Below are 17,504 nucleotides of genomic sequence, written 5' to 3'. Positions count from 1 at the left end.
CAACCTACAACTTCCTTGTCTAATGTGACATTTATTTGAACATCTTCTGGTCAGGTATGACAAATATTTAACTTTATGCCAAAAGTATGAAGCCAAAATGACTCGGGAGGAGCTCAGAGTAGAGCCGCTGCTCCTCCACATCGAGAGGGGCCAGCTGAGGTGGCTTGGGCGTCTTTTCCGGATGCCTCCTGGTCGCCTTCCCGGGAAGGTGTTCCAGGCATGTCCCACCGGGAGGAGACCCCGGGGAAGACCTAGGACACGCTGGAGGGACTATGTCTCCCGGCTGGCCTGGGAACGCCTCGGTGTCCCCCCGGAAGAGCTGGAGGAAGTGTCCAGGGAGAGGGAGGTCTGTTGACTTTTAAAAGTCTGATTTTCGCGCTTCGGGCAGTGACGAGTACATATGTCGTCCAGTGGTTGTCGAGACACCCTAGGCACAACCTTAAGCAATGGCCCTGAACGGTGGTTCAATGTCAACATTGTGACAACGCTGTAACAACCTTCACCACACAACGTATTTATAGCAACCTTTTGGCCATGTTGTTAAAACGTTGTAAGAAGGTTGGGTACGTTGTGCCAACGTTCTGTGTTTGCTGGGTAGTCATTGTGAATATCTTGTGTCGAATGAGGAACATTCATCGATTACACAATGATGTTATTTGCGCAGAAATGCAACAGTATTTCTCAATATGAAGCACCGGAAGTAACAGAGGCATGCGTGTAATTTACAGTTTCATAAAATCAGCCCACAGATCTCCGCGTGTCTCTCTGCATGAATGAGGTTTCCCCGTCCCTTATGTGCGATCTCTCCATGCCAATCACTGAAACAAGACACAAGCTGTGTCCCAATGTGAAGGCTGCATCCTCCGAAGGCCGTATTTGAAGGCCGATTGGCCGCATTTGAAGGCTGATTGCATCACAGCGGCGCGACGAAGGACGTCCCAATTCAAAGACTGCATCCTTCGAAGGTCGCATTTGAAGGCCGATTGCGTCACCGCGGCGCAATGAAGGCTGTCCCAATTCAGTTCTGCATCCCACGAAGGCCGTATTCGAAATGTTTCGGAAAAAAACATTTCGAATGTTTCGGAAAAAATTTAACTTCCCCAGGCGCCGCCATTGATTAGCGGACCCCCACCTGCTGTTAGCATTCCATTGACTCCGATTCATTTTGGCGTCACTTTGACAGCGAATAACTTTACATCTGAGGCGTTTAAAGACTCCATTTGTCCATTATTTATTTCTAAAGAAACACGAAAATGTATAAAAGGTTCCATTACCTTGTATCTTACATTATGGCCCCCATAGAAGCAGTTTTTGTAAAAATCGGCTAACGATTGCGTCATAACCACGCGACTCTCTGTCGCACAGTAGAGAGATTACCGTATGGACAGGAGGAGAAGCTCGTGGGCAATCGGGGGGACGTGGAGGCAAAATGACAAAATAATTAATCAGAATACTTAGCAAAAGTTGCTCCTGCTCCTAGCTCATGGACAGCTCCTACTCACACTCTCTGTCTCTGCAAGTTTTGGAAGGGAATGATTCAGATTTCTCTTGGCACAGCTACTAGAAGACAGACGGGTTGCTCACGTCACATCTACGTCGTGTCAAGCTCGGTGTGAGTCTGCACAGTACGCTCAGCCATCAGGAAGAAGAGCTTCTAACTGACTTCACTTTTCTCCGTTGAATCCAATGGGGTCGCTGTGTCCATTTATTTTACTGTCTATGTTCTTTCCCCGTGAAAGGAAGGATACAAAAATGGATCCTTAGTGGCCTATCCTACCCCATAAGTCATTGTGCGCCGGTGACGACAGCATTTTCATTTGAAAAAATGGCGTCCTCAGTTCTGTGGTTGAGGGAAAATTCACTTTTAAATGTAAGTATTATGTTTTCATTTACTTAAATAGCTAGCGAAACCACAGTCAAAAGCCACAAGTTTTTCTTTCTTATAAACTTCATCTTAACTCATTTGTTACCATTGGGTGGCTGTAACGAGGTTCAATAGTTATGGGAAGAAGGAGGCGGGAACCGGCGAACATTCAATATATGTTAATGACAAAAATAAACCAAATACAAAATGAAAGTAAAAGCCAGCAGTCGTCCGTGAGGGGCTGCTGGCTTTTACTTTCATTTTGTATTTGGTTTATTTTTCACACAAAACAGAAACAAAACACAACATAAAATCAGGCCTGTCCTCTCTCGCTCTTCACTGTCGTCGCTCCTCCTTTATGCTTCCGCTCCTCCGTGAGAGATTCGAGACCGGTGCGTCTCGCAGGTGTCGCTCATCAGAGTAATCACGCCACCGGCCTCATGCCGCTCTCTCACGGCCCTCGGCCTCGTCCTGCTTGCCACATACCCCCATCGCCCCTCGCAGGCCGGGGGGTACCCACGAGACTGCGCTCTACTCCCCCCCCTCCCCCTCCTCCGGGGAGACCGAACACGGCGGCTGCGGTACCTGGGGGTATGGACAGACGAGGCGAGAGAAAAGGAGACGGAAGCATGAGGAGCGACAGAGACGAGAGAGGGGAGAGAGGAAAAAAAAAATATATATATTATTAGTCCGGTTCCCACAACGCGCTGCCATCTGGCCCTGCGCCAGCTGGGAGATCTTCTCCGCGGTGCCTGGCGGTGGCGCTGGATAGCCCTCGGTGGACGGCACGAGACTCCTCCGCCGCCTGTTGGACGGCGACGGCTCCTTCGGATACGGGCAGATGGCAGGAATCCCCCGTTCCCTGCTCCTCCCCACCAGCAGCAGGAGCACCAGCAGGAGCACCCGCACCACCCGCAACACCAGCACCAGCAGCATCCGCACCAGCAGCACCCGCAGCACCAGCAGGAGAACCAGCAGGAGCACCAGCACCAGCAGGAGCACCCGCACCACCAGCAGCACCCACACCAGCAGGAGCACCAGCACCAGCAGGAGCACCAGCAGGAGCACCCGCACCAGCACCAGCAGGAGCACCAGCACCACCCGCAACACCAGCACCAGCAGCACCCGCACCAGCAGCACCCGCAACACCAGCACCAGCAGGAGAACCAGCAGGAGCACCAGTACCAGCAGGAGCACCCGCACCACCAGCAGCACCCACACCAGCAGCACCCGCACCAGCACCAGCAGGAGCACCAGCAGGAGCACCCACAACACCCGCAACACCAGCACCAGCACCAGCAGGAGCACCAGCACCACCCGCAACACCAGCACCAGCAGCACCCGCACCAGCAGCACCCGCAACACCAACACCAGCACCCGCACCACCAGCACCAGCAGGAGCACCCGCACCACCAGCACCAGCAGGAGCACCAGCACCCGCACCACCACCAGCAGGAGCACCCGCACCACCAGCACCAGCAGGAGCACCCGCACCACCAGCACCAGCAGGAGCACCCGCACCACCAGCACCAGCAGGAGCACCCGCACCACCAGCACCAGCAGGAGCACCAGCACCAGCACCAGCAGGAGCACCAGCACGAGCACCAGCAGGAGCACCCGCACCACCAGCACCAGCAGGAGCACCAGCACGAGCACCAGCAGGAGCACCAGCAAGGAGGAAGCGGGACTATGAGGAGGAGATGCTGAACCTCATGAGAGACGACATGGCTCTGCAAAGGGAGGCCGAGGAGAGGAGAGCTCGAAAGAGCAGGGAGAGGATGGACATGCTGTTTGCTCTTCTTGAGCGTATGGTGGAGAAATACTTTTTTTTTTTTTTTAAATGTATATATAAAAGAAAACTTTTGTTCTGTACAGTTTATTTTTTTTATTTACATTAAATGAGGTAATATATATATATTTCTTCCGGGGGCGCGGCCTGCTGCTGACCCTGTGTCTCGCTGTTGTCTCGTGGCGTTTTTGTTTGTGTATTAAGTTGTTATTTTATTGTTTTTATTTTTGTTCTTTTAAACTTGAAGCACTATGAATGTGTACATGATCAGCGTGGTCTCTGCGTTGTTCGTATTGGTGCTGGCGGGCGAGGCCTTTGAAGATCAATTGGCGTCTATGGTGTCGAGTCGGACTTATTCAAGAGACTTCTTGCTATCCTTACGATATAATAATAATTATGCTGTCGATGTGGAGATTCCACCAAGTATATGTCTGCACAAAAAAAGGAGATCAAGAACTAAGAAGCGAGGGTCGAGAGGAGGAATTCACAATAGACTGCGGAGGCGAGGACGCCGTCATCCCCTTCCAGTGATCACGCTGTCTAACGTAAGATCTCTTAATAATAAGATGGATGAGGTTGCACTCCGAGTTAAACAAGAGGAGGAATTTAGGAGCAGTAATCTCATCTGTTTTACGGAAACATGGCTAAATGAAGATCATATTGTGGACATCGAAGGATTTACCACTATACGAGCCGACAGAGACAAGGTAAAATCACGAAAATCATTTGGAGGAGGACTCTGTATGTATGTTGATAAGAGCTGGTCATCGCAGTTTACCATAATTGAACAGACTTGTACCCCGGACTATGAGACTTTGGGTGTATCTTTTAGACCCTTCTATCTGCCGCGAGAATTTGGTTGAATAACCATATTCCTAGTGTATGTACCAGGACCTAATAATGGCGAGGCAGTGGAGCATATTGCAGAGTGCTTTACTAGGATCCTAACAAAGTCGGCAGACCAACCAGTCTTCATACTAGGGGATTTTAATACACTTTCATTAATAGAGACTCTTCCACACTTGCAGCAATATATTGATTGTCCAACCCGTTACTCACGCACACTGGATTTGTGTTATGGTAACATTGACGACGCATACAAGGCAGTATGTCGAGCACCGATTGGCAGATCGGATCATAATGTTATCCATCTACTGCCAACATACAGACAACGTGTTAGAAGGGACAAACCAGTGGAAAAGATAATTCAGGTTTGGAGTAAGGATAAAGAAGACATGGTAAAGGACTGTTTTTGCACTACAAACTGGGATGTCTTTTTTGATTCATGCAGAGACCCTCACGAACTAACTGACTGTATTACCTCCTATATACAGTTTTGTGAAGAAACAGTTATTGACACTAAAGTGGTTAAAGTCTTCTCAAATAATAAGCCATGGCTCTCTAAAGGTTTAAAGAGACTCCTTAATGAAAAGAATCGGGCATTTCGTTAAAATAATCATGATGGTTTTAAAATTAAAAGGAAGGAATTGAGAGCCATGATACAAAAAGCAAAAATTGACTTTAAATGTAAGGTAGAGGATCAGTTAGCGAATCAAGATGCAAGGAGTGCTTGGCAAGGCTTGAACAAGATGATGGGGCGTGACACGAGAGATGTAAATAATGATATTATTATAGGGACAGATGGTTTTAAATGGGTAAATGATTTGAATCTGTTTTATGGAAGATATGATACACCTGACAATTGGAAAAAGATTAATGAAATCAGTGATAGAATTCCAGTGGGGCCGCCCATTAGGTTAACAGGTGACCAGATCAGAAGGTCCCTCAAATGCATTAGGCCCTATAAAGCACCGGGTCCAGACACTCACTATGGTTGATACAATTGCTAGCCATTTACAACAAACGAAGGCTTATGTGCGTGTTCTTTTTATCGATTATACCTCTGCCTTTAATACTATGCAGATACATTTACTCTTGGAACGTCTCCTTGTTCTAGGCGTAAATGGAGGAATAGTACATTGGATAAAGAATTTTTTAACAAATAGACCACAGCGAGTTTGTGTTCGGGGGTTTAAATCAGATATTATGTTTTTAAACACGGGGGCACCCCAAGGATGTGTCCTGTCACCTCTTTTATTTTCTGTTTATACAAGTGGTATAAGAGTGCAGCATGAGAATGATAAATTATACAAATATGCAGATGATATGGCACTTGTGGCACTTTTATGGAAAGACTGTGCACATTTTAAGTATGAGGAGCAGGTTTTGAAACTAGAAAAATGGTGTGAAGCAAGTTCCTTATTGATTAATGTAAGTAAAACAAAAGAGTTGATTTTAAATTATTTAGAGCCTTTAACAGAAATAATGTTATGTGATCAAACAGTTGAAATTGTGAAGACTTTTAAGTATTTGGGAACCATGATTGACTGTAAATTGAATTTTTCTGATAATGTGAATCTTATTTGTAAGAAAGCAAATCAAAGGCTATTCTTGCTAAGGAAATTGAGAGAATTTTCTGTAAGTAAGGTTGTTCTGCAAAGAGTTTATATAAGTTTAATTGAGAGTGTTTTAGGGTATAATATAACTGTGTGGTTTGGACGAGTTACATCTGTGAATAAAGTAAAATTAGATAGAATTACAAGAGTAGACCCTCTCTATTGTGGAACCCCATCCATGTTGCCGGTCACTTCTCAACAGGTTCAGCAGCACTCTCAGGGCCTCCCTGCTCAGACAAAAATCAGGTTGTGTGTAACGGTCATTAAAAAACCTGTCCAGCACTGGCACGCTCAGGTTTATCCTGCAGTACAGGGGTCTGGTCTGATTTATGTCATGTCATGTCAAGTATATTTGTATAGCGCTTTTCACAATACAGATTGTATCAAAGCAGCTTCACAGTATTAAATCAAAATAGCACAACAAGGTTTGTTTCTAGTGGAAAAAACGTCCACGTTTGGTAAGGCTGATCAATAGTATTATTGATTGATTAAATTAAATTAAATATCCCCAACTGAGCAAGCCAAAGGCAACAGTGGCAAGGAACCGAAAAAAACTCCATCAGGTGACCTAATGGTGACCTAAAACTCCATCAGGTGACCTAATGGAGAAGAAAAAAAAACCTTGGGAGAACCCAGGCTCAGTCGGGGGCCAGTTCTCCTCTGGCGTTTATGAACTAGAGGCCGGATTTAACTGTAAGATTAAAAATATTATATGAATGCCTGGCTGAAGAGATGCGTCTTTAATCTAGTTTTAAACTGGGAGAGCGAGTCTGAGCAACGGACAGTATCAGGAAGGCTATTCCAGAGTTTTGGAGCTAAATGTGAAAATGCTCTCCCTCCTTTGGTGGATCTGGATATCCTAGGTATGACCAAAAGCCTCGAATTTAGTGATCTTAAAGAGCGCGATGGATTATAGGGCGATAGAAGATCCGTTAAATAGACTGGAGCTAAGCCGTTTAGGGCTTTATAAGTCAGTAGCAATACCTTGTAATTAATACGGAACTTTATAGGTAACCAATGTAGTGATGATAAAATTGGTGTTATATGATCATATTTTCTTGATCTAGTAAGAACTCTAGCGGCTGCATTTTGGACTAACTGTAGCTTGTTTATTGAGGATGCAGGACAACCAGCTAATAAAGCATTACAGTAATCTAGTCTCGAGGTCATGAATGCATGAACTAACTTTTCTGCATCTGAAACTGATAGCATATTACGTAGCTTAGCAATGTTTCTAAGGTGGAAAAAGGCTGTTTTTGTAACATGAAATATGATTTTCAAAAGACAGGTTGCAGTCTAGTATAACACCCAGGTCTTTTACTGTAGAGGATAAAGTAACAGGACATCCTACTATGTTAAAGTTGTAGTGTGAGAGGTTTTGTGGGCGGTTTTTTGAACCGATGATTAGTACCTCTGTCTTGTCTGGATTTAATAAAAGAAAATTACGCGTCATCCAATCTTTTATATCTTTAACACACTCTGTCAGTTTGGATAATTTAGCGTTTTCATCCGGCCGTGATGAAATATATATTTGAGTGTCATCAGCATAACAATGGAAACTAATTCCATGTTTCCTTATAATATTTCCAAGTGGCATCATATATATTGAGAATAATAGAGGGCCTAACACAGATCCCTGCGGCACTCCATAGTTTACTGGAGTTATTGATTTAGAGAAACAAACAAAAGAGAAATTGTTTAGAGTTGTGACAAAGTAATTGTTGGAAGATATAGTGATACTTAAACTACTTTTAGTAAGTATTAATGGCACATTGGGGAAATTTTAGTAGTTATATTTAAAACCTTACTTATGTACAAGTGTTAGCTTGCATACTTGTATTTAATTTACTTAAGATATCAAGAGTAAAAGTACAGTTATGTATTCTGCATAAAAAACCTCCTTGTCAGGGTTTTTAGATATGTTGTTGCATTCATATTACTGCTTGGCTATTGCATTTTAATTCTGAATATGTTGAAGGTTGTTATATTTAAAGTAATTTACTGTTGAGTCGTTTACTATACAACAATGCATCATATTGTAAAATACCATGATTTTGTAGTGTTACTGTCCTGTGAGAGAGAAAAAAAACCCTCATTATTTCACATTTGTATGTGAATACTTAACGAATGTACTTGCTTACAGTCAACCACAGGTTATTTTGAAAATAAAACGAGCACAATTTTAAGGAATTGTTGCTATACAGATGCGTGCCATATAAAAGGCTGCATCCGAAGGCGAGCGGGAGTAGCCTACCTTATATATATATATATATATATATATATATATATTAAATAGGTATATTTTCACTGTGTTTATTTATTGTTTTGTGTTTTATGCTTCAACTGCGTTAAAACAAAGCACGCTGGAAACATGCCTGAATAAGATCACCATGATCAAGAGAATAAAATCCATAAAAATCGCATCTTCATAAGGTAGCCTATAACTAAACATTTGAACAGCTTTATGTGTATTTTGTATTTTCATAAGTAGCCTATCATAACATGACTCAAGTACACCCAATACTTGTGTACTCCAGCAATTAAGGATGCAACTTCTGAATTGGGATGCAGCAAACCAGTTTACTTTACCTGGCCACGGTCTTGACAAAGCCGGAGATACATCACCCGGCGGCGCCGGGTATGAAACATCCCCACCATCTCCTCCAGTAAAACATAAAATAAAAAAATTAAAATGACGAAATCTTGCTCCATATTTTTTAAATAAATGCCGCATAGGATGGCAGCTGTCCTATCGCAGTGTTGCTAGGCGACAGCATAATGGGGAACACCTGGTGGCAATTACAATCCTACTAAGGCTAGACTCGGAGCGTCCTTCGAATGCTGGGTCCTTCGAAGGGCCTTCACTTTGGGACACAGCTACAGTGTTTGTCATTTGCACTTGACCCATTGATACGCGTTTTCCCATTGCCTTGGCTGACTGTATGGTACTGGGAATTTTGACAGCTCTTTCTCTGCCATAGTTGTGATTCTTCCTAGCTTCCGTGCCTCTCTCCGTGCCTCTCTCCGTGCCTCTTCCCCTCCTCGAGTCAAACGGGCGCGCGCATGTGGGCGGCTCCTGTAGCGGCAGGGGTGGTAGCCATGGTAGCGAGGGAGAGTGACAGTCACCCAGCCAATCATTTCATTCGTTCCGAATGGAAATAAGTAGCTGTGTTTATTGCAGCCCTGCGAGGACTACAGACACTCGATTTTTATACTCTCTTTTTCAGAATACTTACATTTTAATTATGTATTGGTATATAAACACAGTTTAAACAAATTTGGGAATTTTTTTTTAGAAAAAACCTGCCTACCCTGCCTTTAACTTACCGAACTTAATCGTCCGGCTTTCGACTACTGTCTGCCATGTACAGAACCGGTTTTGTTCATTAAATGTTCTGATTTTTGCGTTTTATGTTTTATTTATTATACTTAAAAGAAATTTGTATATTCATTTATTTAGTTTTTTTCTTTTTTCACAAATGTATGACTTTTGGAAGTGCAATTTGATTACCATATATGCAGTTAGTTTTAATAAAGTTGAATTAACGTAACCTTCTGTAATTTTTACTATTCAAAGTGTACACTTGCAGGTGCAGGTGTTGATATAGTTAGTTACAGATAGCCCCATTAAATAATAATAAGGATAAACAATATATATATTTAAAACATAACATCTGACTAATTAAAAATTAACCTCAAAACATAAAATGCTAAATGGGGGATATCCATACTATGGGCCTATCCAGGGACGGACTGGGGCTAAAAAACAGCCCTGGACTTTCTCCCAAATAGGCCCATCATCCGGCCATTCGCCATAGCCATGTGCGACAGACACTAGCGAGGATGTCCTGATACTATATGCCACAATACTGTAGCCTATCAGACAGCAAATAACATCTCAAAACCAATGATGATAATTGGGGTTGTGTTTATTAATGAAGCCTCAGCCTTCAAATAAAGACAAAAAATGTACAATGCCATAAAATACAAATAATGAAATGTCACTGCAGGCTACAGAAACCCCAAATTACACAAACTTGTAATTATAAAACATATAGCCTAGTTACTATATACCAGGGGTCTCCAACCTTTTTGTGTGCGAGGGCTACCTCAAGGGATAAAATAATCTAGAAGGGATTTTTATTTGTTATACTCAAATATTTATTATACATATAACATGGTGAAGCTTTTTTACTTTTCACCATCATATGAGAAATAATAAAATATCTTGATATTCTGGTTCAGACTTACAAGTGTTTAAAAAAAAAATTCCTGGAAAATTATGAAAATATTTATTGATTTTTTTGTTGATTTTCTATAAACCTATTGTATGTGTTAGCAAAGTATAAATATAAATGAATAAATAAATAAATAAACTGCCATAACTTCTAAACAAAACATTACTGCATTACATTTAATACATTTATACATGACTATATTAATATAACAGCATTGTTTTACAGTTAATTCATAAGTTGTGGAGTGAAATGTCTTCTAACTGGTTTGTTTTCGGAACAATGTTTCGCCTGTTTTTTGCGTCAATATGTTGAGAATCAGCGCTGTTTCATCTGGCTTTTTACAAGCTTAAATCACATAGTAATTTGTGGGTTTATAATAGAGATAAGATAATTCTGCACTGAATTTAAATGCTTCTCAGTGGATCGCGCAGCTCTGTGTAATAATGTTCGCGTGATCGAGATCAGCTTTGGCCGCGATCGCTGTTTTTGGGCCGAGCTGATAATGCTCTGCGCTGCTCAGATCAAACAAGTTTTGTTCTGCTTTTTGAGTGTTTGCCATTTGATGTTTCTCATACGCAACGCAAATGACAGAGTATAATCAAAGAGAGTTGGGTAATTTTGTAAAGGCAAAAGTTCAACGAAACGTTTAGTTGAAAAGGTCGCAAAATGATAGGCTACCATTTATTCGAAGTCTGGAACCCCGACAGCAAGTTGGGGCTATTTATAGAGTGTGTTTAGTGGGCAACTCATATGCACCACGTTGGAGACCACTGCTATACCTTAACTTAACTATTCAAATATAATGTAAGCAAATTTAAAAGTGCAGCCTTATAAAACTAACTTTCTGTCGGTGGCTGTAGGCCGACTCTTCTTCCTCAGTTGTTGTTTTTTACACGTATCATAAGTGATCGTATTAGTGCCCCTGCTGTTGGCTGTTCATATTGCTTTATTAGACTTTTTTTTTTGTGCCGACGGCCCTCGGTTGGACGGCCGTTCTGGACTTTTCCAGAATGCACAGATTGTCAGTCCGTCCCTGGGCCTATCTAGCATAAAAACAAAAAATTGTCAGAACGTCATCTCTCAGTTGCTGAATGTCGCGCAACAACGTTGCTACAGCCCTGTCGCGTCTTACAATTCTACGTTGTTACAATGTTGCGAGCACGCAGACAGCGACGTTGCCATTGCAGAAATGCAACGTGTCACAGACGTTGCCACAACGTAAATGTGTTTGCTGGGTCTCAAAGCGCTGAAAGAATTGAAATTAAAACAGCTAAACTGTGTATTCAAAGAGTTTGATACATCAGATCGAATGATGGATTTACACTTTTAATGAATCTTACAAATGTTAAATTAATACATAAAAGTTTCCAACCACTACAACTGGAAAGCTTAATATAAAACCATCCACCAAATGTTGATTATTTTACAGATTTAAAAAAAAAAAAAAAAAAAAAAGAGACTTTCCCTGAACCACTTAATATTTTGTAGTGCATTTTTATAAGAATTAAATGTAGGCTAATAACATTTCTTTTTTAACTTATATTGTGAGGATCTGCTTCATAAAGGTATTAACTAAAGGTTTATTCCACATGTAAAAACGACAAACATCTGTCATTTGTAAGCAATGAAAATGTCAAATTCTTATATTTTATTGGTGTAAATGACCATTAAAAAAAAGAAAGCTGAACAGATTGCAGAAAAAAAAACACGTTTCTTCTGAACTTAAACATTAAAAACTAAACAGCAGGAATAAAAGACTTATGAACAGATGATAACACTGAAGAGGAATCAACCTTAAAAGCACAGATCAGAAATAAAACTCTAAGAAAAACAAATAAAAGCATTCCAATCCTTCCAGAATGATCCCATCTGTCCAAACACAACCGCAATCGCAGTCACGTGAGCTGAATATTGATAAATCTATACCGTTTGAATAGAATGATTGACTGTGTAAGTGTCAGTTATGTTAGCTATGGTAATTAGCATGCAGGTTCCCAGCTAACAACACAAAAACGTTTTGCTAACGTTCCCTGTAAGTTATGAAAACATTTCGGAATGTTCCCTGAACGGTCAAAACATCCAGTTTATAAACGTTAAGAGAAACGTTCCATGGCTATTTTTGGAAACATTGTGGATGTTGCTTTTGAATGTTCTGAAACAATTATTATCATTTAAAAAAACTTTTTAAATACAACTTAAACATTTAAGAAGAAGAAAAAACACTCAATGAACGATGTATAAATAAAGTTTTTGTGTTAACGTTTTGAAAACATGAAAACAACATTTTGAGAACAGTAAAGACCAGATAACTTTGAACAAGCGTTATTGCCATTTCTGGAAGAAGGTCGTTCATAACTTTGAGAGAACGTTCCCTGTTAGCTCGATTAGATGGCCTGAATTAATTAAATCAAGATTTAGTGGAGTGGAGAACAAATTAAGATGGAACTTTGCAATTAACTTTATAGGCTATATTAATACATTATAGATGTATTTAATATAAGCTACATGTATAGGCGCCTATCAAAGTGTTGATTTGAGATATTCACATTGCTGCTCAAGTAACTGTTTAAATAAATTTAGTAGATTATTAGATATCTATAAAAACAAGACTTTATTGCAGTGTAAAGTATTTTTTTTACTTGACAAGTGCTTGTTTAATGAGCATTCACAAGCACAATTTTACACAACAAACAATTTAGTATAGCTACTAATCAAAAATCGACGAAAATTAACGTTTTACTACTAATAAAAAACATCGCTATTATAGTTAAATGGTAACCACAAATTAAACATGGTTTTGCTACACCATAGTTTAACCATGGTATTTGTGGTAAAACTGTATATACAAATGGTAGCCTAATCAATCCGCCAAAAAACATAACTACACTTTTACTATGAAACCATGTTAATTTTCGCGATGCAGACAGTAGCCTACGTCACATTTTATGAGAATTTACTTCAGAATTAAGGCTGAGGGATACGGAAAAATATACTACCACGGTTTTTTAAATCAGTACTGCAGTTTCAATCACAATCACAATATTTTCTTACACAAACACACTTGTCTGTAGGCCTACTATTTTTGAAGCCGGCTTTATTGGCGATATTTGCGGGCACCGTATTTTCGAATGGTGTGCCGTTCGCAAACTCCTGTATTATGGATTTTAGTGCCATCGTTTCTCTATGTAAACGCGCTAGACGGATGAGTTTGACCATTGCTCTCCATCTCATGCATGTGTGCATTCTAAAAAAAGTCAAAAAGTTATACTTTTACAAAACGAGTCTCTACACCTTGCGTTTTTCCCGGTTCATCTCATGATTTTAACCACAAAAAGGGTTCTGTGCGAATAAGGGCCTAAAATGAACACTTCAAATGCAAGTAAAACTCGTGTTGGCGAGTATATGAAATCGCCATTGAACACTTTTATGAATACAATGTTGTGAGATCTTGAACGTAAATGACGCTTGGGACGCTCCTCGCGAAAGTTTAAGCCTTCCAATTTAATTAAGCTATTCAAGCAAAAGAATAATAAATAATTATACTAATAATACATTTTATTTAAAAGTGCCTTCAAAACACTCAAGGACACCACACAGGTGAGTGATAGTCATAAAACAAGACAGCAATACAACAAAACAACGGCTGTTTAACATTACACAATTTAAAAGACGCAAAAGGAACTCAATTCGTTACGTGTTAAGCTTTCTTGAGCTCTTTCACATCATCTTGTGCTTGAACAGACAAATTAACTTGCCTGTCTTGATTATTAATGCCTGTCTTGACGAGTTTCATTGTAAACATGTCTTAAGTGAACAGTAGAGAAATAAACGCACATGTATCAGTATATTGGATCTGCGCTTTCAATCTTAAAGTGACAGCAGCCTAATATTAAATCTCTGAAATCAATGAAATAATCACTCACTACTCTTGAATGAATAACTTCTGTATAACTTTAATATGTTTAATTTATACAGTGAAGATTATATGCAGTGTTATTTTACATTTGATTACTTTATTCAGTGTCTCTACCTGAAAGCTACTGTTAATGTTATACATTTATATTAGTTAGGCTAGTATTTTCAGCCGTGTTATCAAAATTGGAATAGAGAATTGTGCATTTTTACTGGGATCTACAATTTTGGTGTCATAACTGCCTGTTTTTGCAAAAAAATGTAAATAAAATTGGTAAGTTTATTTTAGTGTCCTTGTTACACGTTACATGTACTTATAGTGATAACAGTAAATTATGCGGAGAAATCTTTCTGAAATCGCGCATGCTCACATCGTGATTTTATTCCGATTCCGATTAATGGCACAGCCCTATGAATTATAAAGGAAACAAAAAACAATTATACTTGTAAAATGGGATAAACTGTATTTGATCATCAAAACAAGAACATGCACACACAACTAAACAGTCCCAGCCCGCTACATATGACCAACCCCTAAAAACATTAGAATTACATCCATTAAGAAGAGAACCACAAAACAAACCCTTAAAAAAATTTACAATATTTATTGCACAATATAGTATAGTTCTCAGCATGATTGTTGGATGTTCATTATTGCTTTCAAATGATTTTTTTTGAATTGCTTGGAGCATCAAATCTAAACTTGTGATCAACTCAATAAGAGTCGTATTGCACGATCTGTGAACGACAGGCCATGCAGAAACACACTGCTAAAGACACATGGTGAAACACACACACGAACAGAGGCACACACTGTAAGACACACAAGCGGACACAAACATATTTGGTCTTTAAAGTAAAACGTTACATTCATTAAAGCAGCTGTTTTCTGATTGGCTGACCAAACGTACGACTCTGTATTTAAAGAACGAGACAGAGGTTTGGGGAACACGTGTAATAGTTTGATGGATGACGGAACGGTGGCTTTGGTTTGAGATGTTGAAAGCGTTTCTCTACATGTGGCTGCTCACACGACGCTCGGGATGTGCTTGTCTCTTCATGTGACGCTGGTGTTGAATGTTGTCCTTCATCATGGAGAGTTCGTGGGAGAGCCCTTCAGACTGCTGAGAGCCGCGTGGATGCGGAAATGAAGTCGAGACTCCATGGAATAATCTTTATAATTCAACCTACAAACACAAACACAATCAACTCCAACGACATTCATTTATTTACAAAGTATCAATGAAATCATGACTTAAATCTTTACCATGGTATAAGTTATTTTCAACCTTACAATAGTAAGGACAAATTATTTATTTAGCTTAAATGACTATTAATTAAATTTGATAAACTCAGACTGTTTGACATCCAGCTTTTATTTTTTTTACTTATAACAAACGATCATATTTTCATTGATGCTTCCTGAGATATGTTTACTCTCACTTACTTACAAAACCGACCGACATTTAAATCTGTTAAAAGAACAAAACCAAACAATACTAAAATCTCTTAACGGAATAAAACCGAACGATATTAAAATCTCTTAACGGAATAAAACCGAACGATATTAAAATCTCTTAAAGGGCATCTTGCAGGTTAGAAGACCCATGAGTCAATGTATAGAAAAATAATGTAGGAACTAGATTTTCTTTTAAAAAAAACGTATAAATGCGCTACAGTGGCTTCTGGAGTCGTTTTTGTGAGAAAATGTTACTTCCGCATCTGAAAATGGGCGTGGCGGGCGTGACGTCGCACGAGGGAGAGCGGTCGATTCAAACAACAGGGAAATAATGGATCGCAATGACGTTTCGGACGCTGAGGAAATTGTTCATACTTACTCGTATGACGGAGCACAGCTGTACATGAGCCTGCTAGGCAGCCGAGAGAGCAGGGACAGGCCAGGAGTAATGTTAGACAGAACAACGGTCAGAGGAGACTAATTGAGTTGTGGTGTGAGGAGATGAAGAACAGGGCAGGTGTCTTGGTGAGAGACTATGAATACACGTTTCCTTGAATTATTTTTTTTTATTACTAACATCATAAAAATGATATTTTTTTTACTTTGAGCAATGATGGAGCTATAATAGACTCTTCTTAGAAGCAAATAAAAGAAAACAGCTCCTTGGACAAAATGAAATGTAATATTGTAGTAGTTATAAACAAAGGTCTATTTTAGTTCAGATTAACATTTGAGGGCAGCAATTGTATTCATAATGTCAAAATAAAACCGACGTAATGTAAATTGAAGGCATTATAGCCACTATTCCTGCCAAACTTAGTTGCAGTTAGTGTTACTACAGTAAATCCATGGTGAATGTTGCTGATCTGTGGACACTGGATAGTTCATTCATGGCACAGTTTATTCCTGGTTTCCACGTCAGCGCTGTTTGATCCGTTAATAACGGAGAAATGTGAATATTTCTCTCTAGATCTCGCAGCGATATTATTACTTCTGTGGCGAGTTCAAATGCTTTCTTTACTGGATCTCGCAGTAAAGGATCTTGGATCTTGCTTGATCAGGCTCGCGCTGCACTGGTCCAAACTGATAAACGGTCCACACAAACACAATAACGAGTAGCTCAGTTTTCGTTTTCCGAAGCCGACGCGGAAGAGAAATCCCGTCTCTTCACCTGCACAAACCGCGCCCAGGCACGAAAGATACGTCCTTTTTCTTGTTAGGAAACCGGTGGACTCGATGTCCTGACAGGCTGGAGTTTCTGCAAGCTCCACAAACACAATAATTTACCATGACGATGATAAATTGAAGTACAAAAACTACTGAAAGGCCACGGACTCACGACCGCTCTTACTGAATACCAGCCTACTCTGCACTGAGCGGCACAGCACACACACGTCTCCCTCCTGTGACGTAAAATGACGCGATGTTGAAAAAAAACGTTTTTTACGAGCAGTCAAACAAACGCTCACTTTATCTACTAAATTGGTGTCCTTATGTCGTTTTAAAACATTTTAAATCCTGCATTATCTTTTCATATGGTATTTTCATACACGGTTATATATTCATTTTGATTTTTTTTTTAACCTGCAATATGTCCTTTAATGGAACAAAACCGAACGATATTAAAATCTCTTAACGGAACAAAACCGAACGATATTAAAATCTCTTAACGGAACAAAACCGAACGATATTAAAAACTCTTAACGGAATAAAACCAACAGATATTTACATTTTTTAATAGAACAAAAACCAAATGACATTTAAATCTCTTAATAGGACCAAACAA

General features: G+C 40.0%; 1 protein-coding gene across 1 annotated transcript in view; it reads right to left on the bottom strand.

Moving 5' to 3' along the window:
* Nucleotides 1–11,959: 11,959 nt before the first annotated feature.
* The window catches only part of ttc39b (tetratricopeptide repeat domain 39B), a 31,846-nt gene continuing 26,301 nt past the window's right edge, over nt 11,960–17,504 (bottom strand). Inside the window, exon 19 of the mRNA XM_084098089.1 lies at nt 11,960–15,446. Within this exon, the coding sequence (XP_083954215.1) occupies nt 15,350–15,446 (97 nt within the window). The 3' untranslated portion in view covers nt 11,960–15,349. The remainder of the gene's footprint in view (nt 15,447–17,504) is intronic.

This window comes from Abramis brama (assembly GCF_963993115.1).
Source record: "Abramis brama genome assembly, chromosome: 22".
NCBI lineage: Eukaryota > Metazoa > Chordata > Actinopteri > Cypriniformes > Leuciscidae > Abramis > Abramis brama.
This window is presented reverse-complemented; position numbering and strand designations above follow the sequence as displayed.